The sequence below is a fragment of the Budorcas taxicolor genome, chromosome 14, assembly GCF_023091745.1.
Source record: "Budorcas taxicolor isolate Tak-1 chromosome 14, Takin1.1, whole genome shotgun sequence".
NCBI lineage: Eukaryota > Metazoa > Chordata > Mammalia > Artiodactyla > Bovidae > Budorcas > Budorcas taxicolor.
Genome location: NC_068923.1, coordinates 78,227,788 through 78,245,771, shown reverse-complemented (window position 1 = coordinate 78,245,771; position 17,984 = coordinate 78,227,788). Strand labels below are relative to the sequence as shown.

General features: G+C 32.8%; 1 protein-coding gene across 1 annotated transcript in view; it reads left to right on the top strand.

The window, feature by feature from the left end:
* VPS13B (vacuolar protein sorting 13 homolog B) overlaps positions 1–17,984 on the top strand; it is a 775,227-nt gene that overhangs the window by 57,972 nt on the left and 699,271 nt on the right. The window contains exons 5-7 of the mRNA XM_052651420.1: positions 2,897–3,078; positions 6,351–6,525; positions 14,934–15,202. Of these exons, the coding sequence (XP_052507380.1) occupies positions 2,897–3,078; positions 6,351–6,525; positions 14,934–15,202 (626 nt within the window). The remainder of the gene's footprint in view (positions 1–2,896; positions 3,079–6,350; positions 6,526–14,933; positions 15,203–17,984) is intronic.

The window sequence follows — 17,984 nt, the reverse complement described above, 5'->3', positions numbered from 1 at the left end:
TACAGTAGTGTGGGTTGAAGGAATAAAAATTAAATAATAGTTAAAATTTTGAATGTTTTTGAAAGAGGAAAGGGAATGTGTTGCTTTTACATAGTTCAGTAACGGCAAAACCGTGTATCTGATGTATGTTTTAGATTTGTATACTGCAGAGCATATTTGGGGTTTTTGGATAATCACAAAGCCTCCTTCATTATGTGCTGCATTTTCCTTCTGCTTATATTAAAAAAACTATTTAATAATAATATATTTTTAATAACTACCAAATATACTTATATATTTTCAACATGGAAGGTAGGCATGCTGTGAAACGTTGAAAATAGAGCTGTGAAAAAAGTGCTGCTGTTTTGCTAGAAGACATAATAGTTAAATAAGTCACAACACTTTTAGATACACGTTCTGATAGTGTAGGGAGTGGATATTTTTGGAAAATATAGTAAGGAGACTGTTGTGAAAGCCTTTTATCTGTGATTTGCCATTGTACATAATTGCTAAAGGTGCTGGCACTAAAGTTAGACTACCTGAGTTTGAATCTTGACTCTCCCAACTTCATAGAGATGTATGATCTTGTGTGAGTTACTTTGTGGTTTCTTATTTTCCTCAAATACATACCATAGCATAAAAGTATTTGGTACATAGTAAGTGCTCAGAAAGTGAGTTGCTGTTCTTATTTAAATTCATTTTCTCAGATTCTCATTACAATTCCATAAAGTGATATCCTTTCTCATTTGTTAGTTGTATATTCATTTATTTAAGTCCTAGTTACATGAAAGCAAAGTGAAATTGAATCTCAAGGTTTCCTAACTTGCCTTGTTAAGGCATACAAATAGGAAGTAGAAGAACTGAAATACAGTTGTTTTATGTGTTCTTTAAGGTTTGGCCTTCACATTTTAAAAATGAAAAATAATCCTGATATTGCAGCTCTGTTGTAAGGCATAAATAAGGGCATATGCAAAAACCCAAGCTTGTTTCTGAGATATTGTCAGTGCCTCTAAAGGGGGAAGCAGTATCTACTTCAGAAGTTAAAGGAGTAAAACAAAACAGTTAAGAAAGAATGACGTCTTCATATATGGTAAAACATGAATGAATCTTGAAAACATTATACATGCATGTAAGCATTTCTTTAGGACATACATAGAACTTACGAGTGGGTTTGTTAGGATATGCAAATGTTCACATTTTGAAACTAATGCAGAGTCTTTTTCTACAGTGCTTATTAGGTGAGCATAATTATTACCCTCATTTTATAGGTTGGATTGTAGCACATAATCTAAAAATACCAGACATAGAATTCATTTTGTATGTTTTTAAGATCATTTTTATTAGTGTTTAGGAAAGTATTTTTCAAAACTTAATCCTTTTCACTTTCACAAAAACGTTTTCTAGAATATCCTTGAAATATGATTACTTTAGCATAAAGTGATTTTTATAGTGTAATGGAGAAGAACATGTGCTCTGGAGTAAGGTTTTCAGAGTTTGAATTATAGCTCTGCTCTTTATAAACTGTCTGACAAGACAAATTATTTACCCTTATTGTGCCTTCATTCCACAGCTTTTAAACAGAGCCATATAAATATTATAAGAGAGAATGACTGCAAAAGATTTAGTGTAGTGTCTAATAGCAAATACTCAGTGAATTATGATTATTATAAAGAGAGGGAAGAAAGCATCTAGAGGGTTTCTTTCATTTCTTCTTATGATAATTTCTTTCCTATTTTGATAATTTCTTTAATTTGTGTACATGTATATAATAGTAACTAAATCATTTATATACTGTATAATATGAAATAATGTGGTTTGTATTTTTTTCAGGTAAAAAATTTAAAATTTATTTCCTTAATAAAACCTTACTATTTTCATACATGTACATATTCTTTATACATCTTAAAAACCAAAATCCAAAAGAAGAAAACAAAATTAAATGCTGAATTAATTAGAGGTTGCCAGGATGTTCTCAGTAATAGAATGGACTAAAGTATAGTTTATTGTTTTGAAGATTGCCATGGCCATAGTGTATGGATAGTTGCCAACTTAAAATCACTGACTAGGTAGATTTGGGCCTGATATTTACCGAGGAATTATTGTTAGTTAGGAATAAATTTTCTACAGGTTTTGTTCTCTAGTTTGATACTTTACCAGCAATTGTTTCCATTTTTATTCCGTTGAAAACAAACTTTATAACTGGTAATTTGGTAATTTCTTCATTAGTCATTATTTAAAAACATGTTGGCCACTAGAATTTTCTGTGATGATGGAAATGTTTTACTTTTTACTGTCCAGTACCCTAGCCACTAACTGTATGTGGCTTTTGAGTACATGCAATGTGGCTAATGCAGTCAAGGACCTGAAATTTTATTTCCATATAATTTTAATTAATTCATAGGTAAATTTAAATAACACTGTATTGATGGTGGCTACCATATTGAAGAGTGCAAGCTTTGAGAACAGCAGCAAGTTTTTCAGTGGAGAAATAAATGTTAAATAAGCGACTATTACTCAAATGTTTTTATAATGTAGTTTTTCAAGAATTTTATTTGTTGTTTAATATTCCATTGCAGATAGTGAAATGTAGAAAAATTTTTATAAACTTTGTCTTAAATTTGTAGTTGAGAGTCCAGCAAATTGGGGACAGCTGCTTCATTTCTTTGGTTTCTATTTGATTCTTCATACATTAAATGGGGATTATTGTGCCTATTTAATAATATTGTTGGAAGCTTTCAGTGATACCTTAAATGTGAAGTTCTGTTCTTAGGTGCTGACAGTCCTATATTAAATGCTTTATTAATCTTATTTCTGCTATTATTATTTTTATTACTGTTGTACTAATAAAGAATTGCCTTTTCTTTCCTTCTAAGTTTACTTTTTACTTAAAATGTTTTTCTCTTCTTTTTTCTTTTAGCAACTGATCTGGTGTTGAGAAAGGTTATCAATTTTTCTGACTGTACAGTTTGTCTTGATAAACGAAATGCCAGTGGTAAAATAGAATTCTACCAGGATCCTTTATTGTACAAGTGTTCCTTCAGAACTCGCCTGCATTTTACATATGATAACCTAAATTCTAAGATGCCATCTGTTATAAAAGTAGGTGTTTCTTTTTCTAGTAATCAAGTTGCATGTTTCTACTTTGTTTATTGATTGTTATACATACTAATCATTGTTAAAAAGCAATGAGGAAATTAACCTCAAATATATAATGTAAAAAAGTTTTGTTTATAACTTTTATGTTATTTGTTATGTATTATAACTTTTTTTCATTTAGTGTTCTAATAGAGATATTTTGGGGACAACTTTTTTACCCTGTGACTTAGATTCCATTTTAGTTTTTCCAGGTGATTGTTAGTGTTTTTCTCTTCAATTAGATAGAGGAGATCATATCAAAAAGTGTATTTATACCCATGGTGGACTGAATATTAGTCTTTATTTCAATTCTTATAAATTTTTCATTTGATAATAATAGTTTCTGACCCTTATTTTCCTTAGATAACTTTATAAGACTTAATTTGCATATCAGTTTATTGGTTTAGGGAATTTTAGCTGTCTGTGGTTTCAAAATGTGGTTAAAATCTTAAGAATATGTGAATGTTTCAGTAATATCTTTTGATCCACATGAAAATTTGTTCTCCAGGTATTGGCAAATATTTTTAGTGTATATAGTTATTCTCTAAGTGTAAATTTTGTGTTGTTTTATTGCATAAAAATATTCTATATCTCTTATCCATTTATCGGTCTTTGAAAAAGAATTGACATAGTGACTTGTGATCTTGTTAACTAAGTTTTCACATGGAATAAATTTTTATTATTGAATTATAAGCTTTTGTATTGTAATGAAAAAGCCAGTCCTAAGTCTGAACACTGGTATTGACCACTGTGCTTGTTTTGACGTGGTTATTTAACTTATTTATTATTTTTACATTGTGCTTTTAAAACATAAGACATGTCATTTTATGTAGCTTTGTATTTATACATGAATTCCACCTACTTTTGTTTGGTAGTGCTCACTCTTGAGTATATTTTTTTCCTTACACTTTGTACAGGACACATTGTTTTCTTTAAATTATGTTACTCTTTCCTTCTGTTTTTGAATTAGCTTCTTAGACAAATATAAGCATGGAATAGTGTTGATTCCATTCTAATTGTATCCCTATCCCAGGAAAATGGACTTAAACATTCCTTCTTTGACCTTGACTCTACCAGTGAAGTTGGGGAATGTTAAGAGTAAATTCAAGATATATTTTGAAAGCAAGTAATGGATATGGGGACACCTTACCATATAAAAATTTTTTTATTGATCTTTAATACAGATTTAATTGTACATTTTAGGATGTGGGTAAATTAGAGGAGAGGGGTACTATTTATGCTTAACTGAAATTAAATTTTCAGTTTTTTATTAATAGTACTGTGATATAAGATTTGGTGTTTTGAGTTAGAGCCATCATTGTTTCAGCGCTTAGTCCTAGGAAATAAGTATTAAATGGACATGGTTAAACTCATTGATCATATCAAAGACAGGGAATTTCCAAAAATGTTTGAGATGCTCATTATTTGTCTAAGGTTCTCATATATGTTTCATTAGGTGACTTTTGAATTTATTTGTATTTGGGTAGACTTTTTGTAATTTTCTACCTTTCGTGAGTAATAAATGTCTTAGAGATTATATCATCTATGAGATACAGAGCATACAGATGTGTTATTGAATATTTCCCGTTAGTGAAAATTTACTTTTTCGTAACAGTTTTTCAGAGGAATGAAAGTCTACACATAAATCTTCGACTACATCTCTGGTTGATTCCTTAGGAATGATTTCTGTAATTGCAAATATCTTATTAATGGGTTTAAACTTTTAAGGCCTGTCATCTGAACTATAAAATTGCTTCCAGAAATGTTTAACCAGTGTGTATGCTCATGAACATTAAGGGAGATGCCTGTATTATACTCTACTATCCTTAAATATGATCATACTTATAAAAGCCAACTTGTTTAGCAAAAATAATGCAATTTAGTATTAATTTGAATATTAGCAAACTTAGATATTTGAAAATATGTTCAGTGGCCATTATTTTTTTTGAAAAATTCATTCAGGGTCTTTGTCAATTTTCCTATTATTGGTTAGCTTTATTGATTTTAAAGATATTTATATGTATAATATATAAAATATATATTTTAAAGGTATGTATGTTTATAAGATTTTAAGTGCATACATATGTGCATACAGGATTGGGGTTGGTTTCGCTAAGACAGCTATCACTGGTGCTGTTGGTGCCATATGGTATTTAAAAGAATGTGGCAGATAAATGCCAGATTTCAGAAGAGCTTCGCCTGCATTGCACACCTGCACAACCCTTCTCAATTTTCTTACCTCTTCATAGTCTATTTGGTGTATGGTTTTTGTCAGTTTTTAAAACTTGTACTCATATTTGAGTATGGTATTTTATACCTCCCTGTATAACTTGCTTCCCTTCAAGTACAGTTTTTTTGTGCCTTTATCCCTAAAGATATGCTGATTGCCATTACTTTTTCAAGTTTCATAGACACTCAAATACCAGTTAGTTAAAATAAACCTTCCAAAAGACTTACTTTATGGCTTAATTGGTTTTATTCCATATTTATGTAGCAATAAGAAATTATTATATTGAGCTTGTCTTTATATTTTATTGATGTATTGTTCTATAAGGAGAACTTTGTTGACTTTGTGCCCTACTGATAATAATTAGTCTTCTTATAATTGATTCATGTTGTAAATTTTATACCATGTTTAATTCTTTTATTTAAAGTTTGTTTGAGAAATTTTCCTGGTCATGTTTTCACTTTGTTTTCTATATCTGAAAATTATTTTACCATATGCATACTTTCATAGTTAGAGTGTTAGTAGTTTGCTCACTTAACGTATGTTTTTAGGATATGTTTGCATTCTTTTTGGTTAATAAAGCTGGAAAGGGTGGATTAACGACTTAAAAAATGACATTATGAACCTTTATTCTTATTTGTGACAGAGATCTTTATGGTTTTTGTTGGAGTACTGTTATACTCTTAATATTATAGGATGGGTATTTTGTTAAAAGATTTTTGGAAAAGTAATCTTGAAATCCATTGTGACTGTATCTTCTCATGTTTCTATTTCCACTTAGTTGGGATTAACATTGCTTCTGTCTAAAGATAGTGATCATCATAGCAAAATTTGTTTAAATTTCTAAGATTTTAGAACTGTCATTTTGCCTTAAATATTAGAAACATTGAGACATTACACTTTTTCCTATGGTACTCCATTTTAAGGCTTAACATTTCTGTACTTATGTTTAAATGGTATTCTCTTTGAATATACTTTTGTTGATGCTTTTGTTTTCTCCAAAATACAGATTCATACCTTAGTAGAGAGTTTGAAACTTTCTATCACTGATCAACAGTTGCCTATGTTTATCCGTATAATGCAACTTGGGATTGCTCTTTACTATGGAGAAATAGGAAATTTTAAAGATGGAGAAACAGAAGATTCTGCTTGTCACAATAAAGATATGTTGGGAAATGTTACAGGTAAATACAACAAAGTTTTTATAACTGTTGTTCTTACAAGTGTTTTCACCATTGTGAAACTTGAAAAGCTACAACATTAGATTATGGTTTATATTATTCCAATGTGATGGGATGATTTGCTTAACACTGATCTTTTTCTTTTCTACATTTTGCTTATTATTCTCACTTTCTTTTTTCTACATGCTAAAAATAACTTGACTATTTCTAGTAGGTATAAGTGTTCAGAATATACATTATATAAAAGGATAGTCCAACCTTAAGATTTCCTAGTAAGTTATAGTACAGTTGACCCTTGAACACATGGGTTTGAACTGTGCAAGATCCAATTACACACAGATTTTTTTCAGTAAAACTGCATGATCCATGGTTGGTTGAATCCTCAGATACAGAACTGTAAATATGATGGTGAGTTGTCTATAAAGTTATACCTGGATTTTCATCTTGTACTCGTAACCACCTTGTTCAGGAGCAGCTATATTGATAACTTTTCTATAAAGTCTCACTGAGTTATTTTAGCTAAGTTATTTATACTTAATTATCATATGTAATTATAATTAACTATGTGTGCTGTGCTTAGACGCTCAGTTGTGTCCGACTCTTTGTGACCCCATGGACTGCAGCCCTCTATGCTCCTCTGTCCATGGGGATTCTCCAGGCAACAATACTGGAGTGGGTTGCCATGCCCTCCCAGTGTTCTTCCTAACTCAGGGATCGAACCCAGGTCTCCTGCAGTGCAGGTGGATTCTTTACTGAGCGACCAGGATAGTCTATAATAAACTATAATTATACCTAATTAACTGTATGTTTTGGAGGATACCTAGTTAATTAATTGGAGCATTACTTCATTGAAAGATACTTAGTGGGTTAATTTCACTTATTCAGTTCATTATACTTTTACTAAAGCCTATTTGTGTGTAAGACATTATTGCTGGGAATGTAGGAGAATGCAGAGATAAAGAAATGTGGGAAAGTACAGAGACAGATTTAAAATCTTAATGTACCTTGGAGTGGACAGACATGTGAACAGTTAGTTAAGCACTTAAACAGTTAAGTGGATGGCAGATGTTTGACTTACTAATATTAGAGGTATTAACGATTGGAAGTAGAAAAATGGTGAAAGGAGTGGTAGGCTTTGACTTGTGTTGGTCTGAGTCTCAGGAAAAATTTGGAAAAGGTGATGATTGACTTCCATAGTTAGAGCCTTTAGCTAAAGGGCATTTAAAACTTGGGAACAAATAACCCCATTAAAAAGTGGGCAAAAGGCCTTTATAGAGCTGTTTCCAGAAAGAATATCGAGGTGGCCAACAAGCATGTGAAAATATGCTCAGTATCATTAGTCATGAAGGGTAATACAAGTCAAAACCACAATGAGATAGTGCTTTATAGCTACTAACCAGTGTAGTTAAAATTAAAAACGACTCATAATAAGTGTTGGCAGCATGTGGGAAAATTGGAACCTTTAAGCACAGATGGTGGGAATGGTACACAATCTGGTTTGTCAAAAAGTTGTACATAGAGTTACTATATTATCCATCAGTTCTGTTCCTAGGGTTATATGACAGAACTGGTAGAACAAAAACTAGTTGAACAAAACCTAGCATATAGAAGCTGGTCAGTTCTTTTTCTCCACCATGCTATTATGGTAAATTTCAAGTATTAATATATGGAAAATTGAAAGTATTATACAATCAACAGGCACTATGTGGTTGAGTAGATGTGTAGGATCTACTCATCATCTGGATTCTACAGTGAATATTTATCACATTTGCTTATCATGTATCTGTTCATCTAACACCACTTTCCCTCCATCAATTCAACCAGTTTTTGCTGCATTTCATGGTTAAGTTATGGACATCAGTGTACTTCACCACTAGATTTCAGCAGTATATCCCTATCTAGAGTTTATGTTTATTGACAGTTCTTTCTCTTTTTTTTAAAGGTTAAATTCATAAGGTGAAATGCATAAATGTTAATTTAAGTATGCTATTTAAGAAGTTTTGAGAAATGTGTATGCCTGTGTGATATGGGACACTCATCAAAATATGTGTCATTAATATCTCAAAAAGTTATCTCATGCCACTATTCAGTCACTTCCCTTGCTCCAACTGCCTGCCCACCCTCCCTTCCACTCAAGAAAACCCTGTTACGAATCTCTAAAAAGAAAGAAGCCATACATTAGTTTTTGCTGATTCTGGAATTTCATGTAAATAGAAAACATACAGTATAAATTCTTCTGTGAAAGGATTCTTTCCTTAAGCATAATATTTTTTTTTTTTTTACTTTTTATTTTTAAAAACTTTTTAAGACTTAATTTTTTGAGCAATTTTAGATTTGCAACAAAATTGAAGGGTAGGTACAAAGATTTCCCATATACCCCTGCTCTCATACATGCATAACCTCCCCCATTATCAGCATCCCTGTACTTATCACAACTGATGAACCTACATCATTATCACTCAGAGTCAGTAGTTTAGTTAAAGTTCACTCTTGCTGATGTATATTCTGTGGGTTTGGACAAATGTATCCATCATTGTGGTATCATTCATAGTATTTTCACTGCTCTAAAAGCATAGTATTTAGGGGTTCATCTGTATTGTTATATATATCAGTGTTTGTTTCCTTTTTATTGCTAAGTACATCGAATGACTGTGCCATATGAATGTAACATAGTTTATTTAGACATTACCCTGTTGATGAATGCTTGAGTTATTTCCAGTTTTGGTTATCACAAGTGAAGATGACCTGGACATTCTTCTGAAAGTCTCTTGAAGACATGTAGCTGTTCTTTTTCTTGGTTTAATACCTAACAGAAGAATTATTACATACTTTAAAAAAAAATAAATTACCAGGCTTTTCCCCCAAAGTAATTGTGCCATTTTACATTCCCATCCCTGGTGGCTCAGAGGGTAAAGCGTCTGCCTGCAATGCAGGAGACCTGGGTTCGATCCCTGAGTCAGGAAGATCCCTGAAGAAGGAAATGGCAACCCACTCCAGTACCCTTGCCTGGAAAATATCATGGACAGAGGAGCCTGGTAGGCTACAGTCCATGGGGTCGCCAAGAGTCAGACACAACTGAGCGACTTCACTTCACATTCCCGTCAACAATGTATGCCAGTTGCTCCACATCCTTGGCAACATTTGTTGTTGTCAGTCCTTTTTCACGTTTTGCCATTCTGATGTATATGTTGTGGTTGCTCATTGTGGTTTTAATTTGCACTTCCCTGATCAATTATTTTGAACTTTTTTGGTGTGATTTTTGACAATATATCTGACTTTGTGCCATTTGTTAAATATTTGCCTATTTTTAAAACTTTTTTGTTTCCTTACTGATTGGTGACTTTTCCCTTAATCTTTTTTATTGAAGTATAGTTGATTTACAGTGTTAACATTAGTTTCTGCTGTCCAGCGAAGTGAGTTGGCTATGTATAAAGGTGGTTCTTTATATATTTTGAATTCAAGAATGACAATACATGTCAAATACCCCTAGGGAATATTTTTTTGCTGGTCTCTGACTTGCCTAATTCATTTTCTAATAGGTGTTTCTTGAGCAGTTTTAAATTTTGATTGAATGCAGTTTTCAAAATTTTATGACTATTCCTTTATGTGTTCTAAGAAGATTAGGTTTGCTCTTTTTTTTTTTGTAAAGAAAAAGGTTGCTTGCTTCCAAACACATCTGAATTGTTTTTTTCTTCCAGCTGTCTAAAGCAGAAATTCTTAACCTTCTTTTGTGCATGTTACAGATTCTTTTGACACACTGGTAAAGCCAATGAACCTTTCCTTGGAAAGTTTTAAGCACCTTGATTTTAATGTCTTCGTGTCCTTTCTTCCTGTTATTTGTGCTTGGAGTACATTAAGGTTTTTGTATCTTTGAGTTTATAGTTTTCAGATATACTTAGAAAAATTGGGGGTATTATTTCAAATATCTGTTTCAATTCCCCTTTCTCCTCCTTTGGGGACTTGAATAACACATATATTGTGCTGCTTGAAGTTCCACGGAGCTCTCTGATGTTCTTTTCATGTTTTTCTTTTTCCTTCCTTTTTTTTGGTTTCACTTTTGATAATTTGTATTTCTGTTCAAGATGACTAGTCTTCTGTAGCTAATCTGCTGTTAATTCCATGTACTTTATGTTTCATCTCAGATACTGTATTTTTCATCTCTAGAGGTTCAGTTGGGATTATTAAAAATAATGTGCTTTTTTTGAATTTCATTTTATTTAGATAGCTGTTTTAATGTTTTCATTTATTAATGCTATGAAATATGTTATTACCAGGTCTTTTTCTGTGGACTAACTTTTATATTTCCTCATTGTGATATCCTCCTGCTTCTTTGCACATCTGATATTTGGATGCTAGACATTGTGAATTTTATTTTGTTGTGTGTTGGATATTATTGTATTCTAGAAAACATTTTAAGTTATTTGGAAGCAATTGAATTTAGATGGAGTCTAAAACCTTTAGCAGCCATTAGCTTAAGCCCAATTTTATTCCATTATTGAGATAATTACCCCTTTGAGTACTGTACCTGGTCTTCTGTGAATTAGAGCTTTTCTCTTTCTTGGTGGTAGGAACACAGACTATTCACGGTTGTAAGCCTTGGGGAGTATTTTCTTTGCCCCTTTCTGGTTGTTCTTTTAAAGGCCTTAGTTTCCTTACATGAAACTGATGAATACTCAGGTGGAGACTGGAGTGGGGCCCTCTGTAGGCTCAGGAGCTCACTCTCTCTGAGCAGGTCCCCTTGTTTGGTGCTCTGTTCTGCAAACTCTAGACACCTTAGTCTGCCTACACTCAGTACTCTGTTTTCTCATCTGTGAGACTCTGAGCTCTAGTTGGATTCCCTCTTTCTTATTGTAGCTTAGAAACTCATTCCAGACAGTACGCTGGGCCAGTCAAACGCATTTCTCTTGTTTCTCTTCTCTCAGAACGTACTGTCCTTCGTTGCCTGAAGTCCAGTGTCTGAAAACTGTTATTTCATGTATTTTGTCTTTTTGTTGTTTTTAAATATGTGCTTCAGTATTAACATGTTGAACAGTGAAGTATAGCAGAAAGTCTAATACCTATTATAGTTTCAAAGTACTGACATGTGTAAAGTGTTTTGAGATAGCTTCACCACTGTTATTTGATATATTTATGATTTCTTTAGGTTTTAGAATTGAAGGTACTAGTGGTGTAACTGTGATTTGTTACCTGCATTCATAATTAGATGAATGCTTCATTTTAGTTAAGTACTGAATATATATATTTTCATTGAAAGTTATGAAATTCCTGAATTCTGCCAATGGGTCCTATGTTAAGATGCACTGTTTCAAAGGCAAAGAATATTTTAAGAAATTCTGACCAGAGATCAAAGAGATGCTTTTTTCTTCTCCAGGTCCTAATTCATTCTTTTTTCCCCCCCTAGTTCATTCTTTTGACAAAGGAGTAAGCAAGGATTTGGAACTTCAAAAGCATCTTTCATAAAAAACCTCTCATTATTAATTAATAATAAGTGTGAATTATAGTGACTGATGTCTTAGAATTCTGAGTGATATTTCTTTTGCCTCAGAAGAGCAAGCAGTGGGATACTCCTTCTGTTGAATGGTTTTGATAGGAGAGGTCCAGAGTTCAGCTCTGTGGACCCAGACTGGTCTTGGGTTGAGTTGGCCTGACTTTTTGTTTTATTACCAAGATGATATTCAGTGATGATGCCCTATTTGAGATCTTATTAGGGACAGTTAATAGTAAGCTTTATTTATTCCTCAGTAGAAATTTATATGGTATTTATGGTTAAATAGCAAGATATGAAGATGATATAAAACATTTTCTGGATTTGTAAGTTTTCTATTTTATGTTGAAGTAAAATGACTAATGTCTCTTGGTACTGTATTTTAGGTACTCTAGTTATTATTTATCAAGTTTTGTCCCAGCTGAAAGAGGTCTATAGGCATATGTTGTGACTTAAAAGTCTATGATATTCCAAAAATGTCTTGTCATGAGGATTAAAAAAGTTGTTTTTCTTGCCAGAAAACCTAGAAGTGAGTCTGAATGAGGATGATGTTTAATTGAGTATGTGTGTTTATAGATTTATCAGTGAAGAGTAGATATGAGTGAATCTGCTGGCGGCTGCTTATACCATGAATTTGTTTAAAAATAATTTCTCCCCTAAATTCCATGATGATCTGCCTCTTTTGTTTGTATTGTTAGAATAATGTTAAAGGACCTTGATGGATTTTTTTCTTTAAAAAGATGGAATAAGTTACAGTAGTTGGAATTTAAATCCTTAGTTTGCCAATTTATAACCAAATAAAAGTTCTTTGCTCTGATTTTTTCATCTGTAGAATAAGAAAGATGTTATTCACTAATTCAGTTCAGTTGCTCAGTGTGTCCAACTCTTTGTGACCACCCTGGACTGTAGCAAAGCACCAGGTTTCCCTGTCCATCACCAACTCTTGGAGCTTGCTCGAACTCATATCCATTGAGTCAGTGATGCCATCCAACCATCTCATCCTTGTCGCCCCCTTCTCCTGCCCTCAATCTTTCCCAGCATCAGAGTCTTTTCCAACAAGTAGGCCATCAGGTGGCCAAAGTATTGGAGCTTCAGCATCAGTCCTTCCAATGAATATTCAGGACTGATTTCCTTTAGGATGGACTGGTTTATCTCTTTGCAGTCCAAGGGACTCTAAAGGGTCTTCTTCAGTACCACAGTTCAATACTTTGGCTTTCGGCCTTCTTTATGGTCCAGCTCTCACATTCATACATCACTAGTGGAAAAACTATAGCTCTGAATACAGGGACCATTGTCAGCAAAGTAATGTCTCTGCTTTTTAATATGTTGTCTAGATTGGTCATAGCTTTTCTTACAAGGAGCAAGCGTCTTTTAATTTCATGGCTGCAGTCACTATCTGCAGTGATTTTGAAGCCCCCCAAAATAAAATCTCTCACTGTTTCCACTGTTTCCCCATCTATTTGCCATGAATTGATGGGACCAGATGCCATGATCTTAGTTTTTTGAATGTTGTGTTTGAAACCAACTTTTCCATTCTCCTCTTTCACTTTCATCCAGGGCCTCTTTAGTTCCTCTTTGCTTTCTGCCGTAATGGTGGTGTCATCTGCATATCTGAGGTTATTGATATTTTTCTTGACAATTTTGATTCCAGCTTGTGCTTCATCCAGCCCAGCATTTCACATGATGTATTCTGCATATAAGTTGAATAAGTAGGGTGAAAATACACAGCCTTGATGACCTCCTTTCCCAATTTGGAACCAGTCTGTTGTTACATGTCCAGTTCTAACTGCAGCTTCTTGACTTGCAAACAGGTTTCTCAGGAGGCAGGTCAGGTGATCTGGTGTTCGCATCTCTTGAAGAATTTTCCACAGTTTGTTATGATCCACACAAAGGCTTTGGTATAGTCAATAAAGCAAAGTGGATGTTTTTCTGGGACTCTTTTTTTTGATGATCCAGTGGATGTTAGCAGTTTTGTCTCTGGTTCCACTGCCTTTTCTGAATCCAGCTTGAACATCTGGAAGTTCACAGTTCACGTCTGTTGAGCCTGGCTTGGAGAATTTTGAGCATTACTTTGCTGGCATGTGAGATGAGTGCAATTGTGTGGCAATTTGAACATTCTTTGGCCTTGTCTTTCTTTGGGATTGGAATGAAAACTGATATTTTCTAGTCCTGTGGCCACTGCTGAGTTTTCCAAATTTGCTGACATATTGAATGCAACAGTTTCACAGCACCATCTTTTAGGACTTGAAATAGCTCAACTGGAATTCCATCATATCCACTAGCTTTGTTTGTAGTGATGCTTCCTAAGGCCCACTTGACTTTACATTCCAGGATGACTGGCTCTAGGTGTCTGTTATTCACTAATAAGAAAATCATTGATTTTTATTTTTCTTAATATCATATTAAGAATAATTTCATCATAACATTTACTTTCATCCTTGGGATAATCCTTTTTTTGGGAGAGGAGTACATTCTGCCTAGGAACACTTGCCATTCTCTTTATCTTTTGGGTGTATCAGGAAATCAAGAACTGTTCTTTGCTTTTTGTGATGTTTCTGAGAGCAGTCATTTTTTCAGCACCTTAGCTTTATTTTTGGGAGGTAAGTATTATGTTGTTGTTGTTGTTGTTTAAATTAGTGAATGAAGTCCTAAAGAGTGAATTTATTCTTTGTATTTATCAAAATTTATCAAAAGTATATAATAAACTACTCACCGTGTAACACTATATTAAAGGAGATTGATCCAGTATAATGCATAGAAACTTGAAAGTGGTAATGCTAAATTATTGGTTTCAAATAATAATAACCAGTATATAATTTCATGTTTTATATGTAGAAAGAATCACGTATGAGAAACATTTTTATATTATTTAAATTCCTAATTGTTCTTTTGTTTTAATTCTCTTTATTTACTACGACTTTGATAGGTGCTGAAGATGAAACACGAATAGATATGCAGTATTCTGCTCAGTACAAAGGCCAAGAGCTGTATTCACAGCAAGAGGACGACCAGCCACAGGGATGGGTATCATGGGCCTGGTCATTTGTCCCTGCCATTGTGAATTATGATGATGCCGAGGAAGACTACCTTGGGAATGATCCTACATCAACTACACATCAACAAAAAACACAGACTTTGAAGGATCCTATTGTTTCTATAGGATTTTATTGTACAAAGGCAACTGTGACGTTCAAAGTAGGTTTTCTTTTTCTTTTTTTAATGTTTACTTTCAACTTTAATGCTTAAATTGTGACTTCTAGTAAGAATCTAGCTTATTTTACATTTAGTAGATGTGAGATGGAGTCTAACTATCCTTGCTTCATAAAATTACATGTCCCCTCATCTGAAATCCCATGGACAGAGGTGCTTAATGGGTTCCAGTCCATAGGGTCCCACAGAGTTGCAAACCACTGAGCATATGCACGTGAGAGGATTCGGCTTGTGATGAATCTCAGGAGTTTAGCTTTTGAGAAGTCAGTGAGGGATTCGGAAAATTAGTGACTAATGATCTAGATGGAAAACCAATAGAGTGCCTGTCTGGAAGCTAAGTGTCATAAATGTTTTATAATGGCCTGAGTAAGTCATCTGTGAGAATGAATTCATTAGATTTGTCAGTGTGGAAATTATTGGTGATTTTGACCAGAACGGTGATTTGACACTGGTGGAATCTTAGTTGGAGTTATTTTAAAACAAATGGGAAGACTGTTGGAAATGTAACAGGGTGCAGTCACCATGGAAAATTGGCAGTTCCTCAAAAGGTTAAATGAAGAATTATCAATGACCAAACAATTATACTCCTAGCTATATAGTAAAAAGAATTGAGTTCTTTTTAACTTTTGTCAAATTAGAAAATATGGAATAGTTTTAATAAGAAAAATCTTTGTTTGAACTCAAACAAGTAGTTGTACGTGAATCTTCATAAAAGCACTGTTTACAATGGCAAGAAAGTTGAAACAACTTAAATGTCCATTAGACAGATGAAGGAATACTAGTCTTTTCAGAAAATAGTGGCTATTCTCTTTTGATAGTACGCAAAACTTAGTAAGTAGTAACTTGAAAAAAGACTAGTTGTATCTCTAGCTCTCGGAAATTGTCTAGTTCATTGTCAGCATTGGTACATAGTCATCTTAGCAGCAGCAGCAGCAGCAGCAGCAGCAGCATCTGTCCATCTACCCATCTGCTTATCTAACTTAGCATTTTTCTAAATTTTGGGATGCTCTTTTAGATTATTTTTCTTTGATTTTATTTGTCTTTGTGGATTTATTTTTTCTATGGATGCACTTTTCTGAAAAAGATAAACTCATGTGTCCAGCCTGTAGAAGTAATAATACATGTACTGTTCCAGGCAACTGTTAGATACTGGAAACATAGCAATGAAAAACCATTTCTGCTTTGATGTTTTAAATTTACTTTAGACTGTTTAACTGCTTGATATAAGCTTTTTCAATTAGTAGTAAAGCTGTATAATTTATAATTAGCAGATGGTAGATTAAAAATATTTTAAAATAAGTAGTGTTTGAAGATTTTTCTAATTAAAACTATTCCATATTTTCTCATTTGACAAAGGTCAAAAATGTAGAGAAATTTTCAACAGAAGTTTAGTCATGGCTTAATTAATTTAAAAGTTTTTTTTTTGGAAGGGGGATAGTTTGGGAAAGAAATGATAAATAATATAAACGTTACCTCTACTATTTTAACACTATTGTTTATTATTTCTGAATTTTATGAAACAAATTTTGCATCTGAAATTCACTGATTTAGCTTTGTTTAAATTAAAAGGATATGGGCCAATCTGAAAAAAATAAAAATGATAGAACAGACTCTTCAAAAATATAACAAAAAAACAACTGTTGCAAATTGTTGCTAGATGTCTTGCCAATTTTAGATGATCCAAGTGCAGTTATTTTTATTTTAAGTTTATGAGTGAAGCCAAGGATTGGCTAGTAAAGTACTGTCTTTTCTGGTGACTTTTACATGTTTACTTTTAAATTTGAAATCATTCTGGTAATGTTTCTATTAACTTCACTGATGAGAAGAATTGTATTAAATCGAGTCAGTCAGAATAGACATTTCATATACAAAACTTTTATAGACTTTTTGGGTGTTATTTGTCATTAGTCAATATATCTTTAAAGCACTTTTGTTTCTCTAAGGGAAATACGTTGATATTTAGGAGGAAAACATTAGAATTCATTGTTCAGCTTGGGTTTGAAGAATGTATGGAATTAATCTGTGGTTCATAGTTTGGTCAGAAAATAAGGTCATGTTTCTGCATTAGCATTCTGAACAGTTGATATCAATCCAACAAAAATCATGCCAAATTAAACGTAGCATTTAAAAAATAATGTTGAAAATTGTTCTTGTAATGTTTGAGTTCTTTTAATCAATTAATTGCTTTTTTGCTACAATAACTGTAGACAGCTGAATGGCAATCAACTAAAATATTCAATTTTGCTTAAGCATTTTAGATTATAGAACTGTACTTTGAAACAGCAGCATCATGTATACCAGTTCTAGGAGCATCCAAGAAATAAAGCCTTATATAAAAACTTATTGTTGTAAAATTTGACAATAATTTATTGATTCCTAAGGTTTTCAAGAGGTTATCATGCTTAGAATTGTAGCTTTTCAGTTCAATAAGTTCGATATGACATAAAGGTACTTTTAAAAAATGTTATCTTTGATTTTGCATTTAAGTTAGAAGAATATATCCATTTCATAAGAATAAAGGCGACTTTATTAGTCATTAGTAAGCATCAATTATTAGTAAACGTGAGCAGAATATGTTTGTTTTTTTAAGTAATATCTTTATTTTGGAATAGTTTTAGATTTACAGGAAAATTCTGAGATGCTTAGTACAGAGAGTTCACATACATTCCTTGCCCAGTTTTCTGTATTATTAATATCTTACACTATCACAGTGCATTTGTCAAAACTAGGAAGCCAGTGTTGGTGTATTACCAGTAAGTTACAGACT